Genomic DNA, 12,583 nt, shown 5'->3' with positions numbered 1-12,583 from the left:
GCCGGCGCGGGCCAATGGCAGCGCGTGTGGGCGGGACGGCGGGGCGGGGCGAGGGGCGGTGCGGCCTTTGGTCGGCTGCTAGCGATGGAGGCGCCCGAGGGAGACGGGCCGGACGGAGACCGAGCAGCGCCCCGCTCGCCCCGCGGCTCCCCGGCGGTCCCCGCGCCCACCCGCCTGCGCGCCTTCCTCTGGTGCCGCGAGTTCCTGGCCGGGGCCTGGCGCCGCTTGGCCGCCCCGGAGCAGCTGGGCATCGTCCCTGTCAGGTGAGCCCGTGACGTCACCCGCCCCTGGGAAGCCGCTTCTCCCGGGAAAAGCCCCGGTTCCTCCCGCCGGAGCCCCTCGGGTGCTTAACCCGCCACCCCCCTCCCGAGGTTAGCAGCCTCCCCCGCCCCAGAGCCCCTCCAGCGGGGGATTGTGGGAGTTGGAGTCCGGAAGTCTTAAAGCTGCCCTCCTGGCCCCGAGGGAGGCGCCACAGCCACGCATACAAAGAGCACAGGTAGCCCTCGCCTTATGACCTCACTGGAGCCCCAGTTGAGGTTTGCTTCCTTTTACGGCCTTTCTTGCCACGGCTGTTAAGTGAACCGCTGCAGTTGTTAAGTTAGCCACGATTGTGAATCCAGCCTCCCCACTGACGTGGCTGGTCAGAAGGTTGCAAAAGGAGCTCTTGTGACCCCAGGGACACGGCCACCGACATAAATACGAGACAGTTGCCAAGCGTCTGGATTCTGATCACTGACTATGGGGATGTTGCAACGGTCATAAGTGTGAAAAACAGTTGCAAGTGCTGTTGTAACTTAGAACAGCCACTAAATGAACTGTTGCCAGTCAAGGACTACCTGTGACAGAGTAGGAAGGGAGCTGGGAGGTCCTCCAGTCCAGCCCCCTCACTTGCCTCTCCTGAGAGAGAGGAGTCTGGGACGCTGCCTGTGTCCCCCCCGGGGGGGAGGGGAGGGGGCTTGTCCTATCCCACCAGCACCCCCCCCCTTGGGCTGTCCCCCAACCTGCCTGTCTCTGCTTCCCCCACAGTGGAGGGCTGAGCAACCTGCTCTACAGATGCTCCCTGCCGGACCACATCCCCACCGCCCAGGAGGAGCCACGCCAGGTTCTGCTCCGCGTCTACGGGGTCATCCTCCAGGTGAGCTACAGCTGGCCCTTCCGGCCCCGGCACTGATAAAAGTGACTTATGACCATTTTTCACACTTATGGCCATTGAAGCATCCCCGTGGTCAAGGGATGTACATTTGGATGCTTGACTCACATTTATGACGGTTGCCGTGTCCCGGGGTCAAGCAAAGTCAAGAGGGAAGCACGATTCACTTAGCCACCATGTTGCTTACGTAACAACTGCAGTGGTTCACTTAATGATTCTGGCGGAGGGAGGAGTCAACGTCGCGATGATACAACGTGCGGTCTCGATGCTCCGAGACTGCCGTTGACACTTTTGCCGCTGGACAGTCCATTTGGACCTAAACCGTCCTGTAGAGACAGTGATCAGGAAGATGAAGCCTTGCTGGTCTCAGGGACACTGCAAAGTCCCTGATTGACCCAAGGGAAGCTCTTCAAGCCGGCGGTAAACAGGGAGCCCCAGGCTGATGAAGTGAAAAGAGAAAGTGTGTCCATCTGGTGAGGTATTTTTTTTTCTATTTTGGGAAAGACTGCCCAAAGAAACGTTTTTAAAAAGCCAAATTAGATCCTTAAGCAAAAGAATTAAGCGTCGAAATTAACTTATACTGGATTGCTTTGGAAAGCTTTTTTTTTCTTTGTAACTATACTTTGTGGATTGAAGTGCTCGCAACGTTTTTCCGTTTCTCCTCTTAAAGTGAACAGATTAATTTTTTTTCTTCTGCTTTTTGTTACTTTCTTTTTTGACTTCTGGACTAAAACTTAACGAATCTGGCAACAAAGTTCATAAAATGGGACAAAACTCATTTAACAAATTTTTCATTTAGCAACATGCATTTTGGGCTCAATTTTGGTCATAAGTCGAGAACTAGCTGTACTTAAGAAAATTGATATGGCCGCCCAAGGAGGGCCGTTCATGCCAGCTGATCGGCTGCAGTGGCCGTAGGCTCTCCTGGCAGGGAAGAGCTGAAGCAGCCACTCCTGGGTAGCGGATTCTCCCAGACTAGCTTCAGTGGACTGATGACCGCTTGACCTTCAGTACTGTTTCGCTGCAGGTCTGGGGATGCCCAATAGCCTCCAGGCTTCTGGCTCCTCGTCTGCTGGAGCCCGGCTGGACGGCTCAGGCCCAGGTAGCTCTGGAGCCCCTCCAACTCTTTCTCCCTCCCCCTCTCTCCCGCAGGGGGTCGACTCGCTGGTTCTGGAGAGCGTGATGTTCGCCATCCTGGCCGAGCGGGCCCTGGGACCACGGCTGTATGGCATCTTCCCACAGGGACGCCTGGAGGAATACATCCCGGTAGAGTCTCCCCTCCCCTCCCTGGCAGACAGGACAGGCTGCAACGGGGGGCTGAACCTGGCCTGGCACTGCCACCCAATGCCGTCTCCAGGCACACGGTGATCCTGCCGGGGCTCCTTTCTCCTCCTCCTTTGCCTGGAATGGTACAGGGCCTCCTGCCTGAGCAGGGGGTTGGACTAGAAGACCTCCAAGGTCCCCTCCAACTCTCTTCTTCTGATTCCCAGAATCCCATTTTAGAAAATGGTGAAGAACTAAAGGGAGGCAAGGACAGGGGAGGGGCTGCCAACACCTTCTGCCCCTGGATCCACAGTTGGGGCTATGGTTAGCTCCCGTCCTTGCTTTAAAGTGCTCAGCCCCCCACCCCACCCCAAGCAGAGGGGCAAGGCTGCCCTCACCAGCCCCACACAAGCACTCCCTAGAGAGGAGCTGCTGTGGGAGAGACACCTTGTGCAGAGGTTCCAACTGGAGTCCAAATTGGACACGGCTCTGCTTTGTGTAGAATCTTATTTCTTTTACTTTATTCAACTTCTGACTCCAAGCAACTCTGGATGACTTTGAATTCACAAAGATAGAAAGCAAAGCCACAAAACAGGCAAAAAGGAGCCAACCTTCCCTGGAAACGTAGCAGGAGGAAAAGCAAACAAAAGCCTCAATTTTCACACTCCCATCGCAACCCCAGGGGTGGGGAAACGGCCTCCCAAGACTTGGGGAAGCTAAGCGGTGGGCGGCTGGGCCTCAGGGTGGCTTTGTGCAGTCAGGGGGGGGGGCAGGAGTCCTCTGCTCCCAGCCTGCTTTCAGGAGCCTTTTGGGGGGGCTTCTCAATCAAGGTGAGCTCAGGGCCCTCCGTGGCCCCCTGCAGCCTCTCCACCCGCTTCCTCACTGGCTCTGAGCTCCCTACTCTCTCCAGCCACCCCACCCCACCCCGGCCTCAGGACTGCCCTTTGTCTGCCCCCGCAGAGCCGCCGCCTGGTCACGGAGGACCTGCTGGAGCCCAGCATCTCGGGGGAGATCGCGGTGAAGATGGCCCGCTTCCATGGCATGGTGATGCCCTTCAACAAGGAGCCGAAGTGGATGTTTGGGACCATGGAGAGGTGGGTGGCCCCTCGGTGCAGAGGCGGCCGGGGCCTCTCCCTGGGCAGGTGGCCTTGCAGCTCTAGCCCTGCCCAGGACTCCAGAGGCCGCCTGGGAAGGTCTTTGGCCCCCTCCCTTCACCCGCCTCCCTTCCCGGCAGGTACCTGAAGCAGATCTCCGAACTCACTTTTCCCCAGGAGGCCCAGCGGCACAAGCTGAACCGGCTCAAGGCCTACAACCTGGAGGCCGAAATGCACAGCCTCAGGTGAGCAGGCGCCCAGAGGGGCTGCCAGACTCTGGGCCACCCAGCACTTGCCCCTTGGGTCTCGGCCTCTGGCTCCCTGCCAGTTCTGCAGTAGTCTCCCCACCCCCACCAGAGGTTGGGACCTTCCAGGTTCCGCACCCAAAGGACAGCCTTGTATGGAAAGACGGGGAGGGTCGTGAAGCCCCACTCCCCATGGCTGGAGACGACAACCCTCCTGCCTTGTGTGCCCCTCCCTCAGGAAGGAAGAGGGCTGAGCTATGCAAAGCCCCTTCCCCCTTTTCTCTCTCTCTTCCTCTTCCCCAGGACGCTGCTGGAGGCCACGCCGTCCCCCGTGGTTTTCTGCCACAATGACGTGCAGGAAGGTGAGGGCGGCAGAGACTCGGGGGCCCTCGCCAGCCATGGGGCAGAAGCCTGGAAGGAGGTCGTGGCTGGCCTCATGGCCAACTCTTCTTTCTCCCCCCCTTCCCCCCCCCCCCAGGGAACATCCTCCTCCTGGCTGGCCGCCAGGCCTCCTCCACGGACCGGCTGATGCTCATTGACTTTGAGTACAGCAGCTACAACTACCGGTAGGCTGGCCTCCGCAGCTGGGTCAAAGGACGAAGCGGGAGGGGCTGGTTCAGGGGCCACCCAAAGACCATCCTTCCTCCTCCTCCTCCTCCTCTTCCTGCAGGGGCTTCGACATCGCCAATCACTTCTGTGAGTGGGTCTACAGCTACGCCCACGACGAGTGGCCTTTCTACAAAGCCAGCCCGGAGAATTACCCCAGCCCCGAGCAACAGGTAATGGCCCTGGGGGAAGGGAAGGGCTGGATTGGAGGGGGCAGCAGAACCCCTGGCTCAGGGATTCTGGGAGTTGAAGTCCAGGGGTCGTGCAGAGGCCATCGCTGCCCATCCCCGGAGTCAACAAGGCCTCTGGAGTCAAACGCAGGACCCAGACCTCCGACCTCCAGCGTGGCTATGGGGCTCATTGTGAACAGGGCAGCCTAGAGAAAGAACGGGGGGGGAGGGGGGGTCTCCCAGGGTCTGAAGGATGCGCTCGTCTTTATACATTTTGGGAAAGGAGGAGAAAGTAATAGGGCCACACACAGGCAAGAGTCATGGGTGGTGAGAGCGTGGCTCCTCCTTCCCTGCCCTTCTAGGGCTCCTGTCCTCCAAGGAAGACAATTGCGAGAGGCTTGCGTGGCCAGAGGAGCTTTGATGCAGCAAGCCGAGCAGTGAGGCTTTCCCGCTTGCCCCAATTAGCACCCCTTCTTTCTCCCTTCCTGCCTTGCTCACCTGCTCCCCCTCCCTCCAAGGATGCCTTTGCTCCCACACTGGGTGGCCCAGCAGCAATTACCCTGGGGGGCTGGAGAGACCCGGGAAACCTGGGAAACCTTTGGAAACGGAGTCCTTTCAGCTCAGGTGGCCCCCAGCCTCTCTGGGACTTGAGCTAGTGAGTTTATAATTTGACCTATGGATTGGTCTTGCTTTCTGCTGTGGGGGTTCAGTTTAAATGCCCAGGGTTTTTCCCCCTGCTCTCCAGGACTGTCAGCGTAGGTGGGGCCTTGGAGGTCTTCTAGCCTAACCCCCTGCTCAAGCAGAAGACCCTCATTTCAGACCTTCCAGTCTCTTTTTTTAAAAGCCCCCAGGGATGGAGCCCCCACAATTGCTGAAGTGGGGCCTTTCCTCTGGTTAATTGCAGGTCCTCCTTGGGTTTAGGCTGGTTCTTTCCTCGGTCAGCTTCCATCCGTTGGGTGCTTTGGAGAATAGCTTGACCCCTACTTCTTTGGGGCAGCTCGATATTAGTCCTCCTCTTCCTTAGGTAGACCCAATTGCTGCCACGGTTCTTCATAGGTTTTAGCCTCCAGTTCCATTAATCACCTTTGTTGCTCTTCTCTGCACCCTTTCTGGAATCTTCTTTATATTGTGGGGAGGGGTTGGGGGACAGAGCTGACCGGTGGATCAACTGAGCACCTTCAACCAAGGAGAACCTTTTGCCTCCTGAGCAGCAGCGACTTCAGGGATTGCTAGGTTGGGAAAGCCTTCGCCCTGCCCAACCAGAAGTTCCTTCCTCCTCCTCGACTTCCGTGGGGTCTCTAGCACCGGCCCCTATTTATTTCGGGCCCAGTTGTCCCTGGGGCCTCAGCTTTGCCTGGGGGCAGGAGGCGGTGGTTGGCCTCACCTCTCTCGTCTTCCCTCAGCTGCACTTCATCCGGTGTTACCTGCAGGAGGCAGGTGGGAAGGCCGACCCTCCCTCGCCGGAGGAGCAGGAGTGCCTGGAGGCCAAGATGCTTCTGGAGATCAGCCGGTCTGTCTTGGGGGTGGGGGGTGACTGGAACCGCTGCAGCAGCCGGCACTGGCATTTCTTTGGGTTGGGAGTCGAGAGCTGTGACGGTTTCCTCTGAGGGCGGGGGGGGGGGTGTTAGCAAGAGGCTTAGATCCTGCCCCTCATTCCCCTGGGAAACTCTCCAGTGAGAAAAAGCATGAATGCAGATCCCTCCCTCCCTTCCCCGGCTGATTCTTTCTCCCCCACCCCCTGCAGGTTCTCCTTGGCCTCCCATTTCTTCTGGGGCCTCTGGTCTATCCTGCAGGCCAAGATCTCCACCATTGAGTTTGGCTACCTGGTGAGTGCCGAGGGATGGCTCCCATCTCACCCCCCAGGGCCACCCCTAGAGGGATAAAGGGCTGCTTCGGGGGCCCCAGGGGGCACCCTAAGGGATCCCAGGGTTGCCCCTCCCTTTTCCCAGACCAAAGTGGGCCTGGCAGGGAAGGTGGGTCACTTTGTCGTCCATCATTCCCTCCTTCCAGGAATATGCCCAGTGCCGCTTTGAGGCCTACTTCCAGCAGAAGGCCAGGGGCGAGTGACCATAGGCTGCCAGCGGCCATAAACTGGCCTGACCAGGGCTGGCATATCGGACAGCTGGGACTGAAGGACCGAGACTGGAGGGGTGGCTGGTCAGCCCTCCTGCAAGACACTCTCTCTGCACACCTGCCTCGGTGCTGTAGTGCCTGGATGTATTGGGTCAACCTGGGATTTGGGGGCTCCTGTGACCCATGCAGGGCAGCCTCCTCTGGATCAGCTTGGGGTGGGGGGGGCGGTGCCTCCCTCGGTTGCAGTCCAGGTTGACAGACAGAAGGGGCGTCATGGCCGCAGCCCCTCTCATGTGGGGCGCCTCGGAGCCCGAAGCTCCTGGTGAACCTCTGCATGAAACGGCTGGGAGAGGGTTGCCTTCCGTCAGGAAGCCCCGGGTGCAAGTGAACACCTGGGTCTGTACGATGCCCCTCCCCCCTCTGGGTCAGGTGCCTTCCCATCCTTGGTCTTGGAGGGGGGCCCATTTCCCTCTTGCAGACTGGGGTGCAGCTGGGGTGGGGGGGTGTCATCCTGCCACAAGCTGAACCTTTGCGCTTTTCATCTCCTGTGCGCCAGTTGCCCCCCCCCCCCAGATAAGTCACTTGTGCCCTGCTCCCCTGCTCCCCCTGGAAGGCCACCCAGAAGCCACAGCTGGTATAGGAAGCCTCTCGTGGGCCCTTCCTTGCCTCCAAAGCTCTGCAGGTCAGAGAGCTGGAGGGCTGATTGTCTCCGGGCATTTCTGGAGGGGATGTGGGCCAATGAAGCCTTGCTCTTCCTTTGGGGCCCCCAACCCTCCCCCGGGTCCTCCAAAGATAAAGAGGGTCCCAGTGAGCCTGGGAAACAGTCCAGGGGGCCCTTTGTGACACTCAGTGGCCCCCGATTTGTCCTCTTAATTCTGTGGCTGATTTTACTCTGGACGAATAAATCCATGAAATGTCTAGCATGGAGGATTCCGATGGCCCCCTCCCCCTATGAGCGTTTCTGCTGTCCGTTCTGAGCGCAGCCCCTCCCTGAAGCCCTGGGGCTGTGGGCGGAGGCTTTGCACCCTCGGTCAGAATACTGTACAAAATAAAAAATAACGTTCATTTGTAGAAAGCTGCCTTTCACCAGGCGTGTTTTATTTATGGGTAAATAAGGGCTCTCGCCATTGGAGGAAACTCTGAGGGGGCTTCGCCTTTCCAGCCTCTTCAAAAGGGCGGAGGGGGCTCTGAAACAGAGGAGCTATTCAGCCGGTTCTCTCTGGTTCGGGCTAACCAGGAGCAGCGGCTGCAGGAGGCTCCACCCACATTATGCGTGAGCACTGCACATGCGCAGAAGGTGGTGTGCATACACAGACACGGCACCTGCGCTCACATTTGCCAACCGGTAGGGAAAGTAAGTGACTCCCACCGCTGAGAGTCCAGAAGGGGGCGTGGGGGGGGGATTCTTGCAGTTGTGGTCCAGCAGCAGCATCCTTCGGCCAGGGCAGCCAAACGCTCCCCTCTCCCTCCCCAAGAGGAACAAAGGCTTGACCACAAACTGGACTGGGGGGCGCCCAGCTATGTTGTAGGGGTGGGAGGATCTGGCTGCCCGAGCGGATCGAGAGAAGCCCGGGCTAATTGCTCATTTCCCAGGGCCGGATCCTGAGGGGGGACCAACTAGGGTGGGGAGGCACCAAGAGGGGAGCGGAATGCCGGCTCAGTTCAGCTGTCACCAGGCCTGGGAGGGCCAGAGGAGGCCGGCTGCAACCCACTGGCGAGGAGGCTTCCACATGCAGCTTTTCTCCGTCGATCCCCAAATCCACTCAGCCTCAGGGGCCCCGTTAACGTCCTTATTCCAGCCCAGCTGAGTCCCCCTTGCTGATACTCAGTCTGCCACTCTTTATCCTGCCACTCTCTCCAGCTGCCCTCCAGATTTAGAGGGGCTACAAACCTCCTCATCCCCCAGCTTTCCCTGGCTGGCAGGCCCTACGGAGGAATGGTTGAGGCTGCTGGCCATTTACAGAGCCCCCCCCCCCCCCCCCGCAACAGGAGAAGAGATTTTTGTGAGGGGAACTCTGTGCAGCCCAGGGCAACACCTGGGGGTCCCGGAGATCCCCCTCCCGCATTCAGATTCCTAATTTTACAGCCCCCTGCCTGATTCTAGAAGCCCAATTTTGGGAGCATTGGCTGAGCTTCAAGCAAGAGAGAGAATGCCTGACCTTCCCTCACCAATCTCTGAGCTTTCTGTAAACAGCCGTCAAAGGCGAGCCCGTCTCCTGGCTAAGCCTTCTGCACACAGTCCTCTCCAAGGGCGCAGACAGGTGCGGCTGGTAGGGCACGGACATGCCCAGAACAACAGAATGAAGCCTCAAGGCAGCCTTCTTTAATCTTGCAGCCTTTGGGGTGGCTGGACTTCAGCTCCCAGCATTCCCCAGCCAGCAATCTTTGCAGTCCCTCTGTGTCAGCCAATTGCTGCAATCTCTGGGGATCAGGTGGGTCCAGATTCCCTGCTGGAGGAAGTGGGGGAGGGAGGAAGGGCCAATTCCTCAGCTCCAGCTTATGGGGATTCGGAGATGGACTCCAAGGTCCGGAATGGACTGACCAAATCACCTGAAGAAGAGGATAGGATAGCCGTATTCTCAGACATGGAGTGGGTTGACAAAGTCCCACACACACACAGTTGCGTTAACAAAAACAGACGTGTGCAAGTACGCACTCGGCCCCCAGAGTGGACATAACCCCACCAGCCAGCAGGAGAACTGGTGGAGAATGTTCCCCTCCAGCGGAGTCTTTGGACAGATGCCACAGAGCCACTGGTCCAAATGCCTCAGCAGATTGCCAATGTAACTCAATGCATTAACAGAGGGACAGAGTCAAGATGACGTGAAGGTCTACTACTGCTTTACAAAGCCTTAGTAAGACCATGCTTGGAATATGGCATCCAGCCATGGTCTCCATGATACTAGAGAGATACTCTGGGAAGAGTGCAGAGAAGAGCAACCAAAATAATTGGGGGGGGCGGCTGGGGGCTAAAAGACATGAAGAATGGTGGCAGGAATTGGGTAGGTCTAGTGAGTCTAATGAAAAGAAGGACTATGGCGGAGACAACAGCACTCTCCCAATATTTGAGGGCCTCCTACAAAGACGGGGGATCAAAGCACCAAAAGGCAGGACGATAAACAATGACTGGAAAGTGAGCAAGGAAAGAAGCAGCCCGGAACTGAAGAGAAACTTCCTAACAGTGAGAGCCATCAAGCAATGGAACAGAAGTTGCCTCCAGAGGTTGTGGGCTCTTCAAGGCTTTCCAAAGGAGACTGGCCAACCATCTGTCCGAAATGGTATAGGCCAGGTCTCCTTCTTGAGCAGGGGGTTGGACTAGAAGACCTCCAAGGTTCCTTCCAACTCTTATTACCCTGTTCTGTCCTATTATATTCTGTTCCATGCCATTTCTCTTCCTATTCCGTTCTATTCTCAATCGCCCAAAGACCCCAGATGGGCCATTTGACAGAGAAAATGGGCTGAATAATTGCAAGTGAGATCCAGGGAGTCCTCACTTAGCAACCGGTCCCTTATCCACCGTCCAGAGCTACTCAAGGCCCAGTCCTGGAGTTCTGACGGCTGTTTCACCAACCTCTGACGCCATTTTGTTTTTTGTTTTTTATTTAAAAAATTTAATAAGTTTTACAATTATCACCCCCCCCTTACCCTTCCCTCTTCCCACCCTCCCCCCCGACCTCCCAAAGCAAAATACAGAGTATAAACATTTAACAACCGTACGCTAACATAAGCTAACTAATTTTAACATGTTACTATTCTTGTGCTTTAACTCCCCCTTTATTAAACTAGCTTTGAATAAGTTGTAGCATTCCTTATGCCTTCATTCGTAAGCTAACTGGAGTTTTTTAGTCTGACCTCTGACCCCATTTTGGATGCTGGTCAACGGCTTCACATCCTTCCTCCTTAGGACTGCAACTGAGCTCAACATTTCCGTTGTCAGGCGAGGCTATTATAAAGTGAGTTTTGCCCCTTTTACCACCTCTCTTGCCAGTTATTAAGTGAATCACCGCAGTTGTTAAGCGAGTAACATTGGAGAAGTGAATCCGGCTTCCCCACTGACTTAGCTTCCCAGAAGGTCGCCCAAAGGAATCACCTGAGCCCAGGACCCTCACAGGACAGTTGCCAAGCGCCTGAATTTTGACCCCCGTGACTGTGGAGAAGCTGCCTTGGTTGTAAGTGTTGTAAATCGCCTTTCCCAAAGGCATTGTAACTTTGGTCACTAAACGAATGTCTGTAAGTGAGGACTACCTGTGTGTAACCTTAGCGGGAATTCCTCTGATCTCCTGCCTCTCCTTCCTTCTCAATTTGCTGCTTCTTCTCTGTTCTTTTTTTCTTTCTTCTCTCCCCTTCCCTCCCCCACCCAAGGCAAGGGCTCCACTTGGGCCTGGGGCTGGTGGGACCCCACGCTGAGCCCATTGCAGTCATGGGGGGTAGGGTGAGGCTTGGTGTGTGCCACAATCTCAGACAGCCCCCACCCAATGGGATGTGTCCAGAGTTGGGGGCACCCAGCCTTCTGCTTATTTAGAGGCCAGGCCTCTTGAGCCCCCCCCCCCCCCTGAGCTGGACAGCTGCAATTCAGACAACCCATGACATCCCAGCTGAGCTCTGTTGCCAGCAGGGGGGGCAGCCCAGGCCAGCAGCTGCCCTCCCCTCCTCCCAGCCAGCCGCCCTCTCACCCAAATTCCGGCCTCTATTTATAGCACAGGCGGCCTGGCAGGACAGCCTCCTTGTTCCCACCAGCAGCAGCCTCACGTTTTGCAGCAGAGCATCTGCGGAGCGCCCCAATTCTGCCCTTGCCGTGCCAGACCGGGGGGGGGAGGGGGGGCGCATCCCTACTACCAGCCCTCGCTGGGCCTCCGCTGCCTGGAAACCTGCCCCAAGAGGTTTCCACCGTTTAGCCTGGTTTGTTGGTTAGCCAACAAATGGATAGTGAATGGAACCATGGCTCAGGATGAGCCCAGTCAGTGCAGCAAGATAAGGGGCTCTACTGGGGGCGGGTGAGACCCCCCTTTCCCTGCCATAGGACCTCCCCCCCCCCCATTTGCAGCTGACCTTGAGCCTGCAGTGGAAGGAGCCAGTGGCAATTCTGCCCTTCTCTGTTCTTGCAGATTCCTTGTGCAAACAGAGACGCTGCTTCTTGCACCCGGATGGGAAATTCCTGGCACACATTCACCGGCTTCAGTTCCCCCGTCCATTGGCAGACTCGCTTGACCCATTTGCTGCATTAACAGCACGCAACGACCTGTAAACCCACAAGGAGCAAGGGGGGCCAATGCGCCTGCCGGAGCTTTGCCAGGAGGCAGGGAAGAGCTCGAGGTCAAACCGGGGCCCGGATAACCCTGGTTGCCCAGTGACTCCCGGGAGGCGTTAAGTCAGAAAGGAAACACTGACAAAGTAAAACGGTGCGACGCTAACAGACCCAGGCGAGGGTCGTGGGAAGGGCTCCGCGGGACCTTTAGCCCAAATGTCATGTTCGGAGCCGCCCCGGGACCCGCTCCTCACCCGGGAAGCCCCTGCGCCGGCCGACCCCAGGGATGGGGGTATCCGCCCGGCATCCCCCGCAGGACCCGGGGGGGGGGGGACAGGGCCGGAGGGAGGTGGCGGCGGCGGCGGGTCTCCCCAGGGCCCGCAAGGCCCCCAACGGTGCAGCCTGTGGTGGGAGGCTACGGACGCCCCAGGGGGAGAGGAGGGGAGCTGGGCCAGGGAGGGAGCCGAAGCGCCCTTGGGGCGGCCGGAACCCTGGCCGGCGCGGCGGTTGGGTGGAATCCTGGGGGCGCAGCGCGCAACGGCCGGGGGAGAGCAACGGGAGAGGGGGAGGGGGCGGCAGTTTGCAGGCGGGGCCCGCGCGGGGTTGGGCGCCAAGGCCCCGCCCCAAGGGAGAAGCCCCCCCGCCGGCCGCCCGGGAAAGGTCCGGGGCGCAAAATGGGGAAGGGGCGGGCCAGGGGAAGAGCGACGTGGCGGAGGTGGCAAAGGCGGGTGGGGCGC

General features: G+C 58.2%; 2 protein-coding genes across 2 annotated transcripts in view; one reads left to right on the top strand and one right to left on the bottom strand.

Moving 5' to 3' along the window:
* LOC309394511 (nucleoside diphosphate kinase 6-like) overlaps nt 1-5,661 on the bottom strand; it is a 435,625-nt gene extending 429,964 nt beyond the window's left edge. The window contains exon 1 of the mRNA XM_081957757.1: nt 5,654-5,661. The gene's annotated coding sequence lies outside the window, so the exon portion shown is untranslated. The remainder of the gene's footprint in view (nt 1-5,653) is intronic.
* Nucleotides 27-7,170, top strand: CHKB (choline kinase beta). The gene is made up of 11 exons (XM_081957752.1): nt 27-263; nt 1,027-1,135; nt 2,303-2,416; nt 3,374-3,507; nt 3,648-3,752; nt 4,056-4,114; nt 4,231-4,318; nt 4,423-4,531; nt 5,932-6,038; nt 6,273-6,354; nt 6,539-7,170. The coding sequence occupies exons 1-11, from the start codon at nt 85-87 to the stop codon at nt 6,593-6,595; spliced, it is 1,143 nt and encodes a 380-aa protein (XP_081813878.1). The 5' UTR covers nt 27-84; the 3' UTR covers nt 6,596-7,170.
* Nucleotides 7,171-12,583: the final 5,413 nt, after the last annotated feature.

Source organism: Natrix helvetica, assembly GCF_964273705.1.
Source record: "Natrix helvetica genome assembly, chromosome: 6".
NCBI lineage: Eukaryota > Metazoa > Chordata > Lepidosauria > Squamata > Natricidae > Natrix > Natrix helvetica.
Note: the sequence above shows the minus strand (reverse complement) of the source record. Positions and strands in the feature narration are given on the sequence as shown.

Excerpts from the sequence above, each read along its gene's own strand:
- CHKB (XM_081957752.1), top strand. The coding sequence starts at position 85 with ATGGAGGCGCCCGAGGGAGACGGGCCGGACGGAGACCGAGCAGCGCCC. Across the intron at positions 2,417-3,373 it reads GCCTGGAGGAATACATCCCG|AGCCGCCGCCTGGTCACGGA; the intron begins GTAGAGTCTCCC and ends CTGCCCCCGCAG. Across the intron at positions 6,039-6,272 it reads ATGCTTCTGGAGATCAGCCG|GTTCTCCTTGGCCTCCCATT; the intron begins GTCTGTCTTGGG and ends CACCCCCTGCAG.